General features: G+C 39.0%; 1 protein-coding gene across 1 annotated transcript in view; it reads right to left on the reverse strand.

Annotated features, from left to right (window-relative positions):
- Positions 1 to 2,993: 2,993 nt before the first annotated feature.
- REXO5 (RNA exonuclease 5) overlaps positions 2,994 to 20,680 on the reverse strand; it is a 56,211-nt gene continuing 38,524 nt past the window's right edge. Inside the window, 10 exon segments of the mRNA XM_057487974.1 lie at positions 2,994 to 4,200; positions 6,909 to 7,027; positions 8,006 to 8,169; positions 8,172 to 8,183; positions 8,387 to 8,572; positions 8,575 to 8,599; positions 9,227 to 9,319; positions 11,073 to 11,210; positions 11,700 to 11,772; positions 11,774 to 11,802. Of these exon segments, the coding sequence (XP_057343957.1) occupies positions 4,002 to 4,200; positions 6,909 to 7,027; positions 8,006 to 8,169; positions 8,172 to 8,183; positions 8,387 to 8,572; positions 8,575 to 8,599; positions 9,227 to 9,319; positions 11,073 to 11,210; positions 11,700 to 11,772; positions 11,774 to 11,802 (1,038 nt within the window). The 3' untranslated portion in view covers positions 2,994 to 4,001.

A 20,680-nucleotide genomic window follows, 5' to 3' on the forward strand; every position in this document is an offset into this window, starting at 1 on the left:
CACACGGTTACCAGATGTGCTTAACTGCATGTGGAATGGACTTCTGGCAAGAAAGGTAGAGTGAAGGTGGCGCTGAGGGTCCAGGGGAGCACTGTCGAGTCGTCTCAGCACTGGCCACTTCCCTCCTCACAAATCCACCTGCCAGAAAGCACATGGCTAGGTTGGCTCTGGATGTCATCTCTGGCTTTGTGTTTTGCCTTAGGCCCAAAAGGGTTAGTCTTTCTGGATAGGAAAGGCAAGGGACCCAGCCTAACCTCTCTCTCCTCTCCTTTACTGTGACTTTGGAGGATGTGCTCTGTCTTACAAAAGCCATAAGGCTCTTAGTGGGGTTTAACGTTCTTCCCGTATAATGTTCCAGCCTTCACTCTCCTGCCTTAGGGGTGCTCAGAAGTCCTACTTGGATGTGGCAGCAAGGTAGTCAGCAACAAAGCATCTAACTCCATAGTGTTTTGTAATCCACACTGGTAGGGACTCTCTGTGGACCCTGTGTTTATCTGGGACGGTGCTGCTGAAATGGCTAGTATATTAAAATACAGAGCTACAAAACAGTATGGTACTAGTCTAAGAAAGGACAGAAAAAAACATGCACAAAGGCTCTTGTATATACATGGACTTACATAAGAAAGGAGGCATCCTCTACTGAGTAAGTAAAGACAGCTAATTGGATAAAATCTAAATATTTGGGGGAAAGTTGCCATATGCCAAAATAAATTCCAGGAGGAATAATGGTGTAAGTATATATAGAAACATATTTGAAATAATTGACAAGTGGACACTATACTGAATCCATAAGGAGACCTTAAAAATTCAGTATGGGAAAGTACTTAACAATGGGAACATGGACAAAGGATATGGACAACTCACTGAAGGAAAACAGCTGGCCAAAGAGCTTCTAGAGAAGATAGTAGACACCAGTCTAAAAGGTACTCTAATAAAATGCAGTTGAACCCTTAAAAAACTTTTTTTTAACTTACTGAATTGGCAGAGATTTCAAACAAATCCATGCTAGCAAACACAAGGTAGAACTTCTCTGGAATTTAAAAAATCTTCAGTGTTCATACTCTTCAAACCAGTAATTCTACTTTTAGGAATTTTTCCTCAAGAAATATTATTTGCCAGAGATGTGTGGTGTGCAAGGATATAAGTGACAGCATCATTTGGGAACAACTTTAGTGTCAGCAATTAGAAGTCCTGGCACATACTAACGTGGAGTACTATATAGCCATTAAAAATAGCTTTTGGCTAATGGAAAAAGTGTGATGGAAGAATGTAAAATAGTGATAGTCATTGAACTCCGAGTGGTGGGATAGATGTGATTTTAACTTTTCTGGATTTTTCGTATCCATTAATGGGTTTACATATAGTGAAGAAGTTATTTACAAGATGGGGGACAAAAAATGAAAACAAACATGGCTGAGTCTTCTGAACAACCCCACTAAGGGTGAAGAGATCAGAAAGTTGGGAGTAATATATTCAAAGCCTAAATCAAAAGTTCTGTAAAAACCCTTGGAGTTGCTTTTTCCCCCAAAATGAGAAGTTGCTTCTCCAGCAGCTGCCTTGGCCAGCTCTGCATTGGCTGCGTAAAAGGGTGTGGGAGGAAAAATGCACAAACGCACTTATGAATGGAATGTGTGTTTTGCAAGAGGCCAAGTTGGCAGCTTTGGCTTCCAAAAGGTGGGAGCATCAGCTGAAAGAACAGAGTGTGCAGACTGAGGCCTCCAGAGACCTTATGATCTGGGCGCATCTCTGCAGCGTTGCGGATTTGGGAGCTCAGGGGGAAACCTCCAGCCCTACCATCCAGAAGGAAATGGCCTTGGCAATTCCTGGGAGCAAAGGGAATGCTCCTGGCCCAGGGAGCCCTAATCTGCTCCAGAATCCTACACTTGGAAGGTAATCCTCAGTAAAATGTTTTTTTGAACACTTAATGTGGGCTTTCCCTAACCTAACTCTCCTAACAACCTTATGAATTAAGTACTAATGTCCCCATTTTAAAGATGAGGAAACGGGCTGAGAGGGAAAACAGTTCATGCACAGCCCAGTATTCTATCATTTTCCACAAACGATCTTTGCGTTTTCAGTCTTTATAAGGAAATACTTCTCCATTTTACACGGCTAAGGAAACAGACTCAAACAAGGTTAAGTGACTTGCCCAGGAGCACAGCTGAAGAAGCACCACAACCCAGGCCTGTCCATATCCAGAGACAGACACTTATATTGTCTCAGAACTGGAGTCTCAAGAGGTAGCTAGCAGCTAAGCTCCTACAGCTTTGGCGCTCAGCTGGGTGGGAAACAATCCAGCGACCCTGTCAGTTTCAAGATGTTCTCCGGCCTTGCAGCTGAGGTTGGCAGTACACCTGGGGGATTTTCCTCTTTATAAGGGAGCTTCAAGTTACAGTGTCCCAATCTCAAGCTAAGCTCTTTGGTCCTGGCTCCTGGTTCCCAACTTTCATATAGGGCCAGATCTTAAAGCAGTTACACTTAAAGGAGTAAACACTGCCTTAAATGCCCAAACTTTTGAGGGTTACTTTTAAGTACCTTCCTAATTATTAAAGCATTTTATGCTGATTAAAACAAACAAAAAAACAGTAGCAGCCTACACAGAAAAGCACCTCGTAAAACCTCATCTGCCAACCCCACCAGCCAGAGATAAGTACTGTTAACATGTTGGCATGTAGCCTTCCAGGTTTTGTTCAAGCCTATACATATCTTTGTATGATTTTTTCCTACAAATATGGATATAACTTACTATTATGTAGCTCCATGCTTCATGCAACATACACTGTGAATGCACAGTATCATTTTCACAACTCTCCTATGAGGTATGTGCACTACTGTCCCAAGCACAGAGATGTTAGGTAATTTTTCACTCAATTGAGAAGCAGGAAGGCTGGGATTCAGACTTGGCAATCTGGATCCAGAGGTCTACTGCTAGTTCTTGGAGATCTTTTTCACTCAGAAATGTTATTTGCACACATACAATTTTTTTTAAATGGCTAGCTAGAATTCCATTGTACTAACCATGTGATACCTATTCAACACATGTTTTTGTGAAACTATCCTGTTACTGTAAAATATTTTAGAAGTAGAATTGCTGGGTGCCAGAGTATAGAGCTATTTAAAAGGTTTTTTGGTGCAATACACACTGCCAGATTAGTTCATCTTTTCTTGAGGGCAGCTAATATATATCAGTTTTGGGATTGTGTGTGCCCGGGTCCTTTTCAACATGGAATATACAGTTTGAGAGCTGATAAAAAAAAAAAAAAAACAGCACTGGATTTTTTTGAAATTCAAGCTTCTAGTTCTGAGGGGGCGATCTAGTGTGATGGAGGCACCTACTGGTGAAAGGTGGTACTGCAGTCTCACTGAAGGAAAGGAACCATTTCTAAGAATGGAACGGGAAGGGGGACTTGCAGTGTCTCAATCCCAAGCTAAGCCCTTTGGTTCTAGCTCCTGGTTCCCAGCTTTCACATAGGGCCAGATCTTAAAGCAGTTACACTTAAAGGATTAAACACTGCCTCAAATGCCCAAACTTTTGAGGGTTACTTTTAAGTACCTTTCTAATTATTAAAGCATTTTATGCTGATTAAGACAAACAAAATATACTGGAGTGTTGGGAAAAAACTGAGTCTTCCAGTCCTCTGGTGGACCTGCCAGATTTTCACTTTAGCCTATCTTTTTCCTTCAGTTTTATAATAGCTGTCATTGAGAAAAGTTTGCCTTAACAGAAATTTGCTTCAGATTAAATAGTTTTTACACACTGCACAATGGCTGGTTGGCAGTACACCTAGGGGAAGAAGTCACTCCTCCTGATTTCCTTACCTGTGTATTACACCATTTAATAGGAGTGCTACATGGAATGAGCACCTGCCATGTGCCTGAGTATAAACCCACTGACACAAAGAAAGTACAAACTGTGGTTTCCTCCTCTGATCCTGTCTTAAGATGAGGAAAGCTTGAATTTTAAGCATTTATTGAAATTTTGTATGTGCCATATAAATGGACTAGACTCTAGCTGGTACACCATTTCCACCTGTCTGCTGGATAGAGAGGCCTGGCAGCCTAACCACATTTTCTGCCATTGCACAGAGGGATAAGAAATGGCACATGAAAGTGGCAGGCCGACTCAAACACAGGTTTGGGGTGGCACTATCCTCTTTTATTCCCATCAGTCCTAGGCCAGAGGGTGGTGATCCATGAATGCTGCAACAAATGGAGTGAAGGCAGGTTTTAGTTAGAGGGTTGAAGGAATGTGTAACCATTTTCGGTATGCATATGTGCCACGGGGCAGGAGGCAGGCAGGTAGAAAGTTTATGGAAAGCTACTGCTGAAAATGGTTCAACGGAAAGAATACTGGCTAGTCCTGTAGGATCAGTCACAGCTCTGCCACTTAACAGATGTGGGGCATAGATCAACCAAGGGTAAATGACCTCAAACTGAGTTTGTTTCCTCAAGAGGAAATAGCTGTAAAACTACTAAAATTTAAATTACTGTATCACAGGGCTTTTGTGAAGACTTGAGACAATAGCTGCCACATGCAGAGCACTTACTACACATCAGTCTTTGTCCTAAAAGCACTTTATATGCGTTATTTAATTCCCAAAACAGCTCATGTACCTAACATAAGTACTGATGTAGGTACAATTGTTATATCCATTTTTCAAATAAAGAAATAGGCTCGCAGACATTATATAAAGAACCAGGCAATAATGGCAGTCTGCCATCAGAGTCCTTTTAAATTGCCTTTAGTTTAACTTATTTGTTTACTTAAAATACTTTTGTGGCACTTACCATGTGCCAGAATTGTTTTAAAAAACTTTATATTTATTTGTAATGTATGTTATAAAACACCTGGCACAGTGCTTAGAATTTGAGAGTCATCCCATACATGTTAGTTTCCTGACACTTTGTAGTGAATATTCAGGCACTTGGTTGGAAGGCTGAGGAGCTCTCCAAGGCAAAGCGGGCAGAAGTGAGCAAAGAAACACAGATTCTATCTCCACCTGATGTCTGAACTTAAGCTAATGAGTCTGAACTTAAGCTAATGAGCCTTTTGCGTGGGAAGGATTAGAGCTCTGAGTGCTGCAAAATGGCTCTGGAGTCAGACCATCACGCTTCAAATCCTAATTATCACCTGTATGACCTCAGACAAGTTGCTTGATCTGAGCCTTTCTCTCTACTTGTTAAATGAGGACTCAACAACCTCAACCAAAAATGCATATAAAACCGTTTAGAACAGTACCTGACAAGCATTTGATGAATTATAGCAATTACTATTTTCAATATTAATTTTAGCAGCTACCAGAAATATAAGGATTAAGAACTGAGTCAGGCTCCCAGCATGAGGAAACCTATCCTCTTTGCTATGCCTTCCTAGGCCACTTTGACCCTTTCCCAAGGGTATCTGCTGGCATCATGGAGATGGTTGCACAGACAAAGCCCAGAGAAGTCCACACAGTAAGTAAGTTATACACTGGGGTAATGGATGCTCCTGCTGATGGGTCTGATCAATATGGCTACAGAAATCAGAGTGTAACTTTTTAAAAGAAAGGAGTAGCATCAGGTTCCCTTACTGCAGGACTGGCTGTTCCCAGAGTTTCCTTCTGACTTGTCTAACACGTCTTGGGACCTTTGCCTCAGTCAAATCCTAAGCCTTACTACTCTCTGACCCCAATACTCCCTGCTCCAAGCCCTCCCCCGTGTAGAACATTCTGGCCACTTCTGGGAGGAGAAAGCTTTGGCCCACTGTTGGCTTAGTTTACCTGCACAGTGAGGAACTGCAGTCTTTAAGTGTTCTACCTGGAACATGGAGGCCAGTCCCTTGGTCTACCCTAGCTCCATACACTGGTTCCGGGAAGCTATGTCAAAGCAAGTCTGTCTGCCCCTCAGATCCTTGCTGTTAACAAAAAAGCTTTCTTGGCAACTTTTGGTCACTTTTAACCTCTTATTATAGCCTACCCACAAACCTGTTTAAAGTATATCAATCTAAGATTTTTTTTCCCCCAAGGTAAACATCTAATGCTTGTTTCTGTTTCCCAGAGACAGCAGTTCTCACTAGTGACCCAGCAGGTACCCCATTTCAGTAGTGGCCAAGATACATGGACACATGTTATAAGGATTTTATGACAGGAAATTAATTTCTGATTTAGACTTAAAGGCCCAAGGCATTCATGTTTTGCCTATCTGGGACCTTGGGCCTGGGAAAGAATACTAGAATTCAGAATTTTAAAGGATTTTCAGAAATAATTTACTCCATTCATTCATTCATCTACTCACTTATCCCAGAATTGCCCATCTTTATGCTTTAGAATTTAATACGATTTTTCTTTTTAAAGGGGGTTTTATACTTAAAAGGGCTGGAAAATCACTGATGTACTCCAAATCCCTTATTTTACCAAAGAGAAATTAAGACCCACAGTGGGAAACTGGCTTGGCCACCTGTCAGAGGAGATAGATGGTAGAGCTGGGACTGGACCCAGAGTTCTGCTCCAGTATTCCTCACACTTAGAATCAGCAAAACAACTCCTCTCACTTAAAAGTTAACAGAGGTAGCAAAGTAGGAGAGGGCAGGGAAGGTAGGAACACATTCCCAATATGTGGGAGAGACAAGTGTTAGTCACACTAAGCCGAGGCCTTGCCCTAGAACTTCCCGACTATTTTTACTCAAGTGGGGTTGGACAGCTGCCTCTTGTCCAGAGAGGCTGCAAGACCAGAGACCCCTGGCTTTAAACTGGGATGAGCTATCTCCTTGAGAGACCAATAAGTGTAGTTAGAGAAGAGCATATACATGTAAAATGGGGATATAATACAAGTCCTCATTTATGTGCCTGCCTGGACATGAACAAAAGGCCTTTTGCTAAGAACAGCTGAAGTCCAGAAGCTAGAACAATGAAGGACAACCCGGTCCTCACCTCTTGGTTCCTGGCAGCAGGATGAGGCAGAGGGTCCCTGGGCACAGGCTGTGGTAGAGCTTTTCTATCTTCCGACCCCAGCGCCAGGCTACTACCTTTGGGTGGTCCACCTTCAGAGTCTAGGATCAAAGACACATGTTGACACTTAGCTAAAGTACTCACTTGCTCACCTGTGGAAGGGCTGTAACATTCTTCCTCAGGCTCTAGGACATGGAATTCCAGGAAAGGCTCTCTATGAACCCTTAATCTGAAGCTAGATCCCATACTGCAGGGCTCCCTGTCCATCCCAGCAGCCCCAGGCCACCAAAACAGTTTAGGAGGAAAGTTGCTGTCTTTTCATCCATGTGGGTCTTCAAGGGCCTCAAGCTAAGGAAACCACATCACTAATGAGAAACTCTAGTCTGGCCTCAGCTGTGAAGTATCTTTGTGACTGGGGCAAGTCTCTCACAAGCCTTGGCCTCTATTTCTCATCTGTTAAGTACAGAAGATTAGACTAGGATAGGGTTTCCCAAACTTCAGCCATTCACCTTCTACCTTTACCCTCTGCTTGTGTGTTCCTCTAATGTCTTTCTTTAAAGTGAGTCAATTTCTTCCTTAGCTTCATCTAGGTAATACTATCCACAAAATCACAGGTTCAGTGAGTTGTTATATACTTTAATGAGTGTCAGAAAAACAAGTTCATACCTACAAGTGAAAGAGAAAAAAAAAGCCCATCTATGATCACCAAAAATTATCTTGTGTATTTGTACCACATTTTGGGAAACCCTTGATCACCAAAGACCCATCCAGCTCTGCAACCTATGTCAGTCCCTCTGCCTAGGAGAGCCACCTAGAGGGCCAAAACCAGATTTTAGCAGGTATGGAAGGGACAAAAGTATGAGAGATCTTGGAGAACAATGTGTCATCCAGGGCTGGGAGAAGCTGGAGAGTGAAGTAAGACTACTGCCAGGGCAGGGAAAAAGATGGAAGGCTTAAGTGTCACTTGAGCAGGGCTCTCCTGACTAATTTTTGTAAACATCAGAAGGCCAGTGCTCAGAGCCAGCAAACCAAGACACGTTTCCCCTCTGGCTCCAGGAAATGCTCACTCACTCACTCACCTGGAAGGCTAGCTGCTCCCAGGAGGGAGGTATGACACGAACCCCTGGGGGCCTTCTTGGTAAGTCCCTGAGCCATGTGCAGAGGTGCCTGGGGGTCAGGGCATGCCTGCCTTTCAGCTTCCAGTCCTTGCCTATGAGAATGTTGAGGGCCCTCTAGGCACTGAAAAAGTTTTGAATTCTGAAAGTAAGAATACCCCCTACTATTATTAAAGGCCAAAAAAGTTGGTTACCACCAACCTGGAGCCCAGCCAGGGCCATGGGAGGACAGAATCAGAAGCTGTTGATCTGTCCAGCCCAGGAGAGCTTATTTGGTGAACATTTCCTTTCTCTGTGCTCATGTTATCTCCTTCCCCAAGGTTACATTCAGTGGCATAGATTTACTCAGGAAACAGTATTTTTTCTGCTTTCCACTTTCAAGATCTTTAGGCAAGATCACAGCCTCCAGGCCACAGATGAGGGTGGACTGCTGCAGCAGGTGTTCTCTGAAGTTTTTGCTCACTCCAGACAGGTATATAGTACCTTGATTCTCGGAATCTTGTTCCAGCTCATTCAAAAGAGTGTCACAAGGGTGAGCTCTGTCACAGGCCTCTGCACCTAACCAAGAAAAGATGGTGTTAGTGGTGAATAGTCACCACTTCACCCCCAGGTCTGTTATATACTAGCAAGTAACTCAATTCTGCAGTTTCCTCATCTGTATAAGGAGGCTAATGGTAACTGCCTCATAGGCCTATGGTAGAGACTTAGGTAATAAATAAATACATAAATGTAGTATTTTTGTGTAAGTATAATTTCTCTTCCCTTTCCTTCTCCCCTCCATTGCCCTGCAATGGAAATAAGTTTCCTGCCTTCTACTCCAAAAAAATTGTTTTCTTGCTTAAGAAACCTTAAAATACCACTATTGATCCCCCTGAAAGTTAAATGAAAGGGCAGCTACAAAAAACCATGCAGAATAAGCCCTTTGGGGTCTAAATAGTAATGAAGAATACAAGGAAGACCCTACAATTACCCAGGCTGGTTATGACAAAAACTAAAACAATCAAGTCTTAGTCACTGCTAGAATAGCAGGTTTGGCTTAAGACTTGCTATAATGAAGTCTTGTGCCTGGACCTCTGGACTGTTGTTCTGTAAGCTGTCTGTCTTACTTAGGGCACCATGAATACAGGCTGTGCTGGGCTAGGGCTGAGGGAAGGGGCTGCTTTTTGCTTTCTCTAGCTATCCTACCTTGATGCAGGCACCTTCTACTAGAATGCCATCCATGGACTCTATGGCCAGCTGGGCAGCTTCCAGGACTTCAAACTGTATACAGAGATGTGGCTGCAGGAAAAACAAGATTTCCTTACCTTTGTTTTCCAGGCTCAAACTATCAGAGAAGGGGCTGGGGAAGGGGCCTAAAATCATGAGAATGGATGTGCTTGCTGTGTTGGGTGAGACAGTGACTGCAGAATATGAATTTTAAGTGGAATCACCAAAGTTTAGGAACTGGTTTCTTAGATAATAAATAACCTTTATTTGTCATTTCAAATTGAAACCCTCTCTCCCTGAGTGGTATGCAGAAGCAATAACAAATCCTTTATACCCAACTTGCTTTTCATACTAAAGTCATCACTGCATGTCACAGGTAGAGATTCCCATTTGCCTTGTTCGCTTAATTTTAGAAATGCAGCTTTCCTATAAGCTTGAAGAGACTACGTTCTTCCATTGGATAGTCTGCATCTTCAAACTGAGTGTTTTCTGCGTGATAATAGAAAATCCTTGTGATGATCTAAGCTATCCCATCACCATGGAGATAAAAATGTTCCCACAGAAGAGCCTTATGATACTGGATTTGGCAATGATTTCCTGAAAATGACACCAAAGGCACAGGCAACAAAAGAAAATAAGTTGGACTTTATCAAAATTAAAAAGTACAACAAATGACACTATCAACAATGTCAAAGGCAACCCAAAGAATGGGAGAAAATATTTGCAAATCAGTTACCAAGTGAGGGATTTATACCTAAAACATATAGAGAACTTCTCAAACTTACCAACAAAAAAATCAAATAATCTAATTACAAAGTGGGCAAAGGACATGAATAGACATTTCTCCAAATTAGATATACAAATAACCAAGGAGCATACAAAACGATACTGTACACCACTCATTAGGGAGATGCATATCAAAACCACAAGATACCACTTCACATCTGTTAGAATGGCTATTTTAAAAAAGTAAAGAAAGGAGAGTGGAGGCAGGAGAGGAAGAGAGAAAGAGAAAGGAAGAAAGAAAACAAGTGTCATCTAGAATATGGAGAAATTGGAACACTTGGCATTACAGGTAGGATTTAAAATGGTGCAGCCACTATATGTAGATATATATTCTATTTTGAATTCTTTTCATGGTTTCCTCTGTCTCTAAATAATGTGCTTATACTATTGTTATTGCTTTATCTAATAACCTGAGTCTTTATTTATTGACTAATTACTATGATCATAAAGATGGAGGCTTATTAAATATGAATTTTTTAAACCTTAATTATTTTTTAAGAAGTAAAATAATTTAACTCTTTATAGGGTTTTTATGTACATCACAAACTAGTAGACAGAATTTCCTCCAAGAGACTGGAGAATAACAACAACTCTATAATAAGCTTCCCTTGAATCTTAATCCAGCTATGAGCCTACTTTGTAGTTAAGCCCTACAAAGACTTCCCAAGACATGTAAATCACTGCTCTTTTCGGAAGGGCATTTTATCATTTAAAGCTGAGGTCACAAGCAGGAAGCTCATAGTTTACACTCAGTTAGTAGACATATTGTATGGCTTACATGATATTTAAGAGAATTGGAGCCAACATACAAAAAATGGTAGGTTTCTTCATTGTCAAAACAAAACAATAAAATCAAAAGATCTGGCAATATGGGTACATATTCTTGTGGGTCAACAACTGCTCCTGTCAGAGCATGTCTCACATCCAGTTGGTGATGATCAAGCTCACATCACTAATATTTGTTTATCTGAATGGTCTCAGTAGGCATCTGAATTACCAGCGCTAACCTAGAAGGTGAAGATCTGAGTTTTCTTATTACCTGAATGGTTTCAAGAACAAGAGTCATTGACTGGACTGGGCCAAAGTTCTTAAACAGCCTCTTCAAGAGCCTGAGGTTGCAATTTTTGCTAAATGGCCCAACATAGACAGTTGACATCTCCGCCCACTTGATCCTCATCTATAAGAAAAACAGTAGAATACAGTGAGGATGTGGATGTGGGAAGAGAATTAAGTCAAATCTAAAGAAATCATGAGTCAAAACATGGGAAAATTCTACTTCAAGGAATTTCTCAATACAAACACCTGCTGAACATACAAGGACTTGTATACAGGGATTTCATTGCAGCATTATTTGGATAACAAAAATTCATAAAGCACAAATACTAAAAATCACAAGTATATGCTACAACAGAATACGACAGCCATTAAAAACAAGGGAAGTAAGATTAGGTAGTGATATGACAAGATACAATGTTAAATGAAAAAATAAAGATGCAAAACTATACATAGTGTGATTCCTATTTTTATAGCAATGTATTTTATAAAATATTAATAAAAACAAAAAAGTTGGAGAAATAATACAGCAAACTTAATAATGTACTACATCCTTAATGGGGAAGATAATAAGTTTATTAAATAAATCATGTCAGAAAATCCATTTACTTACCCTTTTCTTTATCTTCTCAGTGAGGGTGGGTGAAAAGAGTCCAAAAGAGAACTGGACAATGCTGAAGGGAAACGGGAATTTTCACTCAGGCCTTGTCAAGAACCTGCAGAGAACAGCACAGCCTGGATAAGTGAACCTGGAAGTGAGCCACAATAATATAAACAATGGTTGTCTTTTTACTCAATTAAAAAGCAATACAGGGCTGACTTCATGGTTTGGAAGAAAACAGTGATATCACACAGCCTCACAGAAAAACCATGTATCAGTTAAAGAGAGTTAAAAAAAACCATATAACCCATACTTTTGGCATTACTAAGAGACTACTACAATCTTCAAATTACCTCTAAGTAAAGAAATAAGTTAAATTACAAAAGAGCTCCCTCCATCTCACATTGTTGCAAGCCTGTGAGTAAAGAGAACAGAGAGAGGAGGCTTAAGGATTCTGGGGGGAAAAACCAAGGGGCATGGAAGACTTGGATGAAGCAGAAATAAAATCATCCCCAGAAGGAAAAAATACAACTAAATGCCAAAATAATAAACACAGGTAGTGACTTTGAGAGTTCACAGCACTTGACTATAGGGAAGAGGCTTGGTAAGCTCAGAGAAGCAGTGTTTCTGGGAAAGAACTATATCTATAAAGAAGAGGTTAATACCCTCTTAGAGACATTCCAATGAAGGGAAAGAAGGAAATGGATGTTGGGGGGAAAAATTAAGGATCCTGCAGAAAGATAAATAAGAAACACCGATTTCTTCCCACAACAGCATTCTTAAAAGAATACTGTAAGAAAAAAAGTGAAATCAACAAGATGGAAATACAAGGAAGCTTCAGACCCTCACTGTCCCAGAGATACCAATTAACAACATACAGACCAGAATACCTTTGTAAGAACTCTGGGGACCAACTGAAAAGCTACAGCACCCAGATATACATAAAACCAAGAAGAGATTCCTTCAAAAGGGGTAAGAAAATCTGTGGTGTTTTCCCATAAAAGCTTGAAGAGACTACATTCTTCCATTGGATAGTCTGCATCTTCAAGCTGAGTGTTTTCTGCTTGATAATAGAAAATCTTTGTGATGATCTAAGACATCCTATCACCATGGAGATAAAAGTGCTCCCACAGAAGAGCCTCATGATACTGGATTTGGCAATGATTTCCTGAAAATGACACCAAAGGCACAGGCAACAAAAGAAAATAAGTTGGACTTTATCAAAATTAAAAAGTACAACAAATGACACTATCAACAATGTCAAAGGCAACCCAAAGAATGGGAGAAAATATTTGCAAATCAGTTACCACGTGAGGGATTTATACCTAAAACATACAGAGGTAGGATTTAAAATGGTGCAGCTCAATGCCCATCTGAGCTAGTGCAGGACAATCCAGAGGAAACCTCCCACACTGGGGATACTCTTATGTTTTGGGACAGAAACATAAGAGTGGATCTAATGTCCAACAATTTGGCTTGCCTGGAGGATGTTCAAGGGACTAGTCTCTGTCTTGCCTGACTCAGAGCACTGATGGTACTGGCAGCATTGTTTGGGAAACTGAAAAAGAGTGACATCAGCAAGATGGTGGACTAGGAAGCTTCATGCCCTCATTTTCCTAGAGACATCAAGTTAACAACAATATACAGACCAGGGTACCTTTGTAGAAACTCTTGACCAGCTGAGAAGCTACAATATCCACACCAACAAAAAACAATCAGGAGTTCAAGCAAAAGGGAAAGGAAGTGTTTTAAATGCCCACCTATGTCCTTCCCCTATCCTGGTAGGACTCAACAGGGAGGAAACTTCCTACACTGGGGATCCTCCCTCTAGACAGAAACCGACTGCATCCATTGTTATGGCTAGTCTGGGGGCTGCTTAAGAAACTAGTTTCTGTCTTGCCTGATTCAGAGCATTGACAGGACTGGCAGCCTTGTTTGGAAGCCACTGAAAACAGATATGATCACCATGGCACATTAAAGCTGCAGTTCCTTAGGCAGATGCCAGGGGAGCAATAGATTACAAGCTCTGAGAAGAAACAAGGACAAGCGCTTAGGGAATCTGCGACATCTAAAACACATGCACAAACTCAGAGAAGACACATCCTCAAAATAGGTTTGGGAGCTCTTGAAACGTTTAGTTGCACTGATCAGTGAAAGTCTTCCTCTTCCATAATGCCATTCATTTTTCAAATTATTAGGTTTCAAAAAAAATATCACAAGACAACACAAAGAAGGAAAATGATCCAATCAAAGAAACAAAATAAAATTCCAGAAACCACTCTAAAGAAACACAGAATGAGCTAGAAGAGAACAAGACAACTAACAAAATCAGGAAAATGATGCATGAACAAAATGAGAATATCAGCAAAGAAACAGCAATATAAAAAAGAACCAAACAAATTCTGGAGCTGAAAAATACAATAAGTGAGTTTGAAAAGAAAGAGGATCAATGTCAGACTTGATTAAGCAGAAGAAAATCAGCAAACTTGTAGATTATTTGAAATTATTGAGTCAAAGTAAAAGAAAAAGAATGAAGAAAAGTGAATAAAGTCTAAGAGTCTTAAGAGACACTATCAAAAGGGCCAATATTCATGATATGGGGGTCCCAGAAGAAAATAGAAAGGGGCAGAGATATGTTATTTGAAGAAATAATAGCTAGAAGCTATGCCCCAACCAGGATAAATCCAAGGAGACCCACACAAACTATCAAAGTCAAAGAGAGACTCCTGAGAGCAGCAGAACAGTAACTCCATCACATACATGGGAGCGTCCATGGATTATCTGTGGATTTCTCAGCAGAATCCTTGCAGGCCAGAAGAGGAAGGCATGATATAGTGAAAGTGCTAAGAGAAAAAAATCTATCAACCAAGAATACTGTGTCCAGCAAAACCATGCTTCAAAATGAAGGAGAAATGAAGACTTTCCCAGAAAACAAAAAGCTAAGGGAGTTCATTACTACTAGACCTGCTCTGCAAGAATGCTGAAGGGAACCCTTTAAGATGAAAGGATACTAGACAGCAACATGAAGCCACATGAAAACAAAATTCATCAGTAAAGGTAAACACATGGACAAATATAGTAACTGGTATTATGTAATTTTGGTGAATAAATTCACTTTTAATTTTGATTCAGAATTCAAATGACAAAAACATGAAAAAAAAATATACCAATTTTAATAGGTATACAATCCATAAAGATGTTAAGTTATGACATTAATAAAGTCAGGGGAGTGGAGCTTACAGAAGTAGAGTTTTTGTATGCAAATGAAGGTAAATTATCACTTTAAAATAGAAGGTTATAACTAGATGTTTTATGTAATTATAATGATAAATGCAATGAAAATATCCACAGAATATACAAAAAGAAAATGAGATATGAGATATCAAAGCATATCACTACAAAAAAAATCAATGAAACAAGGGAAGACAGTAGAGAGGAAAGGAGGGACAAAAAGCTGTGACATACAGGAAACAACAAAATGGCAATAATAAGTCCTTCTAATTTAGTAATTAGCTTAAATAGCAAAATATTAGCAAACTGAATTCAACAGCACATTAACAGTATTATACACCATGATTAAATGGGATTTAGTCCTAGAACACAAGGATGGTTCAGTGTACGAAAATCACCCATGTAATACACCACATCAGAATGAAGGACAAAAACCACATGATTATCTGAATTGATGCAGAAAAAGCATTTGAAAAGATTCAACACTCTTTCTTGATAAAAACACTCAACAAACTAGGAACAGAAGGAAAGTATTTCAACATAGTAAAGGTCATATATGAAATGCCCACAGCTAACATCCTACGCAAAGGTGAAAGACTGAAGCTTTTTCTCTAAGATCAGGAACAAGGATGCCTGCTCTTACCACACCTCTATTCAACATAGTGTTGTGGACAGGGTAGGGGTGGGGGCAGTCCTAGCCAGGGCAATTAGGCAAGAAAAGAAATAAAAGGTATCCAAATGGATAAGAAGAGGTAAAATTACCACTGTTCATATATGACATGTAGGAAACTCTAGACTACACAGAAACACTGTTAGAACTAATAAATGAATTTATCAAAGCAGAAGGATACAAAGTCACACAAAAATCACTTGTTTTTATGTACTAACAAAGAACAATCAGAAAAGGAAATTTAGAAAAAAAATCTCATTTACAATAACATCAAAAAAGAATAAAGTTCTTAGGAATAACCTAAACAAGGAAGTGAAACACTTGTACACTAAAAACTACAGAACACTGCTGAAAGAAATTAAAGAAGAAACAAGTAAATGGAAAACTTTTCCATGCTCATGGATTGGAACACAGTATTGTTAAGATGTCAACAGTACCCGAGGTGACTGACAGATTCAGTGCAATGCCTATAAAAATCCTAGTGTTACTTTTTGAAGAAATAGAAAAAAAAATCCTGACATTTGTATGGAATCTCAAAGGACTCTGAAAGCCAACATAATCTTGAAAAAGAAGAACAAAGTTCAATGATACAAACTTGCTGATTTTAAAACATATTACAAAGCTACAGCTCTCAAAACAGTAGTGTACTGGCATAAAGACAGACATGACCAACGGAACACAATAAAGAAATAGAACTTTGCTTATATGGTAAACAATCTTTGAAAGAGTGCCATGACTATTCAATGTGAAAGATAGTGTCACCAAAATGGTGCTGGGAAAACTGGATATCCATGTGCAAAAAGGGAAGTTGGAACCTTATATTACACCATATACAAAAATTAAGTTAAAATGGACTGAAGACCTAAATGTAAGATTGCAAACTTTAAAACTTCTGGAACATAACATAAGGGAAAAACTTCATAACATTGAATTTGGCAATGATTTCTTGGGTATGACATCAAAAGCACAAAAAATGCAAGAAAAGAAAAATGGGACTATATCAAATTTAACAGCTTTCGCTTATCAAGACAATTAGCAGAATGAAAAGGCAATTTATGGATGAGAGAAAATATTGCAAGTCATGTATCTGATAAGGAATTAAGATTCAGAGTATATAAGTCATCTCTAAAGCTAACAAAACAACTCAATTAAAAAATGTGCAAAGGACCTGAACAGACATTTCTTAAAAAATTATAGTTGATCCTTCAACACGGGGATTGGGAGCACCAGTTCCCTATCCCCACCCCATAAAGTCAAAAATCTATAAATGATTTTTGACTCCCCAAAACTTAACTAATAGCCTGCTGTTGACTGGAAGTCTTATTGATAATATAAACAGTTGATTAACACAAACTTAATGTGTATTACATACCATATTCTTACAATTAAAGTAAGCTAGAAAAAAGAAAATGTTTTTTCAAATTCTTGTAAATTTCCAAAAAATTTTCCTATGTATTTATTGAAAAAAATCTACATATAAGTGGATCTGTGTAATTCAAACCCATCTTGTTCAAGGGTCAACTGTATACACAAAAGGCCAACAAATCTAAGGGAAAAAAATGTTCAACTCACTTTCAGAGAAATGCAAATCAAAATCACAACGAGTATCACCTCACATCCATTAGGATGGCTACTATTAAAAAAAAGAATGTGTTGGCAGCGATGAAGAGAAGTTGGAACCTTTGTGCACTGTTTACAGGATTGTAAAAAATTGTGCAACTGCTATGGTGAACACTGGCAGTTCATCAAAAAATTAAAATCTCTTAAAATAATTGTTTAAGATAACATATTGTAGGTTATATAACATGCATAATTAAAGTGTATGATGCAAATATATAGTTAAAAGGTTCTTCTATGTGAAGTGTTGTAATATCACTTAAAGGTAAACTGTGGTAAGTTAAAGATGTGTAACTCCTAAAGCAACCACTAAAATAACACCACAAAGAACCATACCTAACCCACTGCCAAAGGAGATGAAATAAGATCATAAAACATACTAATTCAGAAGAAAAAAAGGAAATAGGAAAATAAAGATTAGATGGGACAAAGAGACAACAAATAGTAAAATGATAGATTTAAACCTAACAATATCAATAATCATATTACCTTATAATAGTCTAAATATAAATACTCCACTTAAAAGGCAAATACTGTCAGATTGGATACAAAAGCAAAACCTACCTGCTAACTACAAGAAACCTACTTTAAATATAAAGATACAAATAGGTTAAATGTAAAATAAAAAATATAATGATATTTGTAATGATATAATGATTAATAATGGTATTAATATCATACTATTAATATCAAAGTAGAAGTCAGAATAGAGAAAGTTTCCAGGGATAAAGAAGGCCTGTTTGTAATGATAAAGGGGCCGAATCAGGAGGACATTATGCATAATGTTTTTTGTTTTTTTTTGTAGATAATTACTTTTTATTGAAGGGTAGTTGACACACAGTATTACATTAGTTTCAGGTGTACAACACAGTGATTCAACATTTATATACATGATAATTCTACGTACCAGCTATCACCATAGCAAGTTGTTACCATATTTTGACTATATTCCTTATGCTATACATTACATCCCGGTTACTTATTTATTTTACAATTGGAAGTGTGTACTTTTTTTCTTTTTCTTTTCTTTTTTTTTGTTTTTTTTTGTTGTTGTTGTGAGGGTATCTCTCATATTTATCGATCGAATGGTTGTTAACAACAATAAAATTCTGTATAGGGGGGTCAATGCTCAATGCACAATCATTAATCCACCCCAAGCCTAATTTTCGTCAGTCTCCAATCTTCTGAAGCATAATGAACAAGTTCTTACATGGAGAACAAATTCTTACATATTGAATAAGTTACATGGTGAGTAGTACAAGGGCAGTCATCACAGAAACTTTTCGGTTTTATTCATGCATTATGAACTATAAACAGTCAGTTCAAATATGAATACTCATTTGATTTTTATACTTGATTTATATGTGGATACCACATTTCTCTCTTTATTATTATTATTTTTAATAAAATGCTGAAGTGGTAGGTAGATACAAGATAAAGGTAGAAAACATAGTTTAGTGTTGTAAGAGAGCAAATGTAGATGATTAGGTGTGTGCCTGTAGACTATGTGTTAATCCAAGCTAGACAAGGCAATAAAACATCCACGTATGCAGAAGATTTCTCAGAACAGGGGGGTTGAGGTTCTAAGCCTCACCTCTGTTGATCCCCAATTTCTCACCTGATGAGCCCCCCGCGACTGTGCCTGTCTTAGGTTGTTCCTCCCTTTAGGAATCTTACCCGTCTCTGGCTAACCAGTCATCTTCCGGGGCCATACAGGGAAATGTAAAGTTGGTAAGTGAGAGAGAAGCCTTATTGTTTGAAAAGGTTAGCTTTTTACTTCTTTGCATATTTATGCCCTGTGGCTTCTATGCCCAGCATTTGTCTTGAGGTATCTTTACCACTTGGAAGAATTATGATACTCGGTAAATTCGATATGAGGCACGAATTCTATTTAAGGGTTGTAATTAGGAAGGAAGAAGAAAAGCTATAGAAGTAGCAGGTGGAAGAAAACCTGGGAAGATTGATTATTTCTTTGACATATCTTCTTGTAGAGTAACTTCAGCATGTATAGGTTTTAAACTACTAATTAAATTGTGCACACACATTAACATAATAGGAGTATAGTTACATAACCAAAGCATACCTGTAATTACCAGCCATCTCCAGTGAAACCAAGAAAACCAGTTAGGCACCTTAGGCATTTGTGAAAATTTATCTATGATATGGTGGATATTGTCCAACTGAAATTGAGAAGTCTGAGAGAAATCAGACAAATTAAAACAACCCATTCCTGGGGACTGTTCACATCCCATATGTTCTTTTAACAGTAAATAGTCTGTAGTTGTAAGATTTTGGAGCGCTACAATTTGCACTTCTCCTAATTCTTGGTTGAGTTCCAACAGTATAGATCCAGTCAAATTTGTTGTTTTACTGTATGCACAGGCCAGCTTAGATATCTCCTTCCTCATTCCCATGGCAAGTCCAGGAACTGGTGGGATGAGTGCATCTACACCTGTAGCAGTGCGTGGATCTTTGTTGGGGTTTTTTGATGATCATCTTCTGGCATGAGTCTTCCAGAGAGTGCTGATGTTGGAAGTTCTTTTTCATATCGTATCTTAGTTCATTTTCGGGGTAGCCAAATTAGGCTTTGATCCTCTGTATAAACACAAACAGACCCTTTGCCTACACTTTTATATGCCCTTTATACCCTTGTGTAGAACTCATTGGAAGTCACCACACAGGAACTGCCTTTTTTTTTTTTTTCGTGTCATTAATCTACACTTACATGACGAATATTATGTTTACTAGGCTCTCCCCTATACCAGGTCCCCCCTATAAACCTCTTTACAGTCACTGTCCATCAGCATAGCAAAATGTTGTAGAATCACTACTTGTCTTCTCTGTGTTGTACAGCCCTCCCCTTTCTCCCACCCCCCCGCATGCTAATCTTAATGCCCCCCTTCTTCTCCCCCTCCCCTTATCTCTCCCTACCCACCCATCCTCTCCAATCCCTTTCCCTTTGGTACCTGTTAGTCCATTCTTGAGTTCTGTGATTCTGCTGCTGTTTTGTTCCTTCAGTTTTTCCTTTGTTCTTATACTCCATGGATGAGTGAAATCATTTGGTATTTCTCTTTCTCCACTTGGCTTGTTTCACTGAGCATAATACCCTCCAGCTCCATCCATGTTGCTGCAAATGGTAGGATTTGCCCTTTTCTTATGGCTGAGTAGTATTCCATTGTGTATATGTACCACATCTTCTCTATCCATTCATCTATCGATGGACATTTAGGTTGCTTCCAGTTCTTGGCTATTGTAAATAGTGCTGCGATAAACATAGGGGTGCATTGGTCTTTCTCAAACCTGATTGCTGCATTCTTAGGGTAAATTCCTAGGAGTGCAATTACTGGGTCAAATGGTAAGTCTGTTTTGAGCATTTTGATGTACCTCCATACCGCTTTCCACAATGGTTGAACTAATTTACATTCCCACCAACAGTGTAGGAGGGTTCCCCTTTCTCCACAGCCTCGCCAACATT

This window comes from Manis pentadactyla, chromosome 10, assembly GCF_030020395.1.
Source record: "Manis pentadactyla isolate mManPen7 chromosome 10, mManPen7.hap1, whole genome shotgun sequence".
Taxonomy (NCBI): domain Eukaryota; kingdom Metazoa; phylum Chordata; class Mammalia; order Pholidota; family Manidae; genus Manis; species Manis pentadactyla.